General features: G+C 39.3%; 1 protein-coding gene across 1 annotated transcript in view; it reads left to right on the top strand.

Annotated features, from left to right (window-relative positions):
* adamts14 (ADAM metallopeptidase with thrombospondin type 1 motif, 14) overlaps positions 1-1,725 on the top strand; it is a 54,703-nt gene that overhangs the window by 46,469 nt on the left and 6,509 nt on the right. The window contains exon 15 of the mRNA XM_013911659.1: positions 1,624-1,717. Within this exon, the coding sequence (XP_013767113.1) occupies positions 1,624-1,717 (94 nt within the window). The remainder of the gene's footprint in view (positions 1-1,623; positions 1,718-1,725) is intronic.

The following is a 1,725-nucleotide window of genomic DNA, read 5'->3' as shown; positions in this document are numbered from 1 at the left end:
AGAGGTGGAAAAAAGAGCGTAGGGTGGGTGGACTGGGTGGAAATGAGTGTCAGGCGTGATGTGTGAGAATAGGAGAATTTCCACTGGGAGTGACTTGGAGAGATGGGATTAGAAATAAGTGCACCAAAGGAACAGGTCAGGTTGAGTGGTTGGAGGTGAAGTTAAAGAGGCAAGGCTGAGATTGTATGGACATGTGCAGAGGAAGGGTGTGAATATATGGAGCTGTCACACAGGAGTAAAAGAGCAAAGAGCACAAAGAAGATTCATGGATGCAGTAAAAGAAGATATGCAACGTGCTGATGTGTCAGAAGAGAATGCTACGATGAGATGGAGGAAGATGATCTGGCGTAGCGACCCCTAAAAGAAGAAGGACTTTATTTTTGTTTGTGCAAGTTTAATAACACTTATGCATCAGGAACTACAAAATGTTATAATAATAATTCATATAGCTTCCTATAGCATGCACACCCCACCACAAATTGCTCAGGAACTGCTCAGAAAACACAATAAGAAGCCAATGATGCTGTACCAGCCTCAGACTCTTTGGATTCTCTGTCTAGTCAAGCATCTGCTTCCAACTTCCTGGTACCAGACACAACAGGACACCCCATAGTTCATGTGCTGGTGATCTTGTGACTCAGATATGTTTTGGTGGCACAAGTGTAATGAGAGCATAGTTAGGGAGTTGGTTTTACTGTTGTTTCCCCATTTGTAAATATCCTGCTTCTGTTTTGCCCTCTGCTTCTGTAGCCTACCACATGAAATAGCATGTTTATCCATTTTTAGGGACTATGTTTAGTGAACCTCAGGAGGAGTTTGAGATGTTTCTCTTTAAAGTTTTTTTTTTTTTTTTACATTTTTATAAACAATGTTTTGACATCAACTGCCTTAGAGATTAAAGATCTTGACTCCACATTTTTGAAAGAGCAAACTTCAAACTTTGAAGAGCAAATTTTGGAGTTTTAAAAGCCCATTTGATGTTTCGAAATGTACATTTTAAAATTAAATATGACATTAAAGAGAATGGCAGGAGACTCAGCTTTACTGACATTAATATATGTTAAGAGGAGGATCAGACACTACATTATAGATAAACTTTGGCAGGAAAAGTGTATTTCTTATAGTGAAATATAAAGTGCAATTAGCACAGCTGACAGGTCACATCGTAGGTGCAACTCCAGTGATGTGAAAACAGCAGATGTTTTTTTATGCCTTACTTCAAAGCGAATGACTTTCAAATTGCTTGCGTGCAGTTTACAGTGTGAAGCTGTATGTGAAAAAGGAGGACACTCTGAAATGTCTTCAGTTATGGAGACAAAATAACAGAGTGATCTTTTTTTTTTATCCTAGTATGAGCTTTGGGGTGACTGATGAGTCAGGTTCAAACAGCTTTCAGCCAAGCCAACCATCTTCCTTTTTGGGCCACTCGTCTCTCCTCTGACAAAACAAAACACAAGTTGGAAGAACTGGTGTCAGAAAGCCACAATGGCATATTGACACATTCTCTGCTTAGAGCAAACTTTCTGTGATGGGAATGGATTAATCCCAACTTTGAATTTGTACATCCCTTCCCTTGGACTTCCCTCTGCCTCCATAAAATATCTGTTTCTTCATTACTGACAGCTGTGAAGAATCAAGTAACTGGAAACTTCATACTGAATGAAAAAAGTGAAGATGCCAAATCAAAGACCTTCATTGAAAATGGTTTACAGTGGGAGTATTCCA

This window comes from Pundamilia nyererei, unplaced genomic scaffold, assembly GCF_000239375.1.
Source record: "Pundamilia nyererei isolate P.nyererei 1_Seehausen unplaced genomic scaffold, PunNye1.0 scaffold00069, whole genome shotgun sequence".
NCBI classification, from domain to species: domain Eukaryota; kingdom Metazoa; phylum Chordata; class Actinopteri; order Cichliformes; family Cichlidae; genus Pundamilia; species Pundamilia nyererei.
This window is presented reverse-complemented; position numbering and strand designations above follow the sequence as displayed.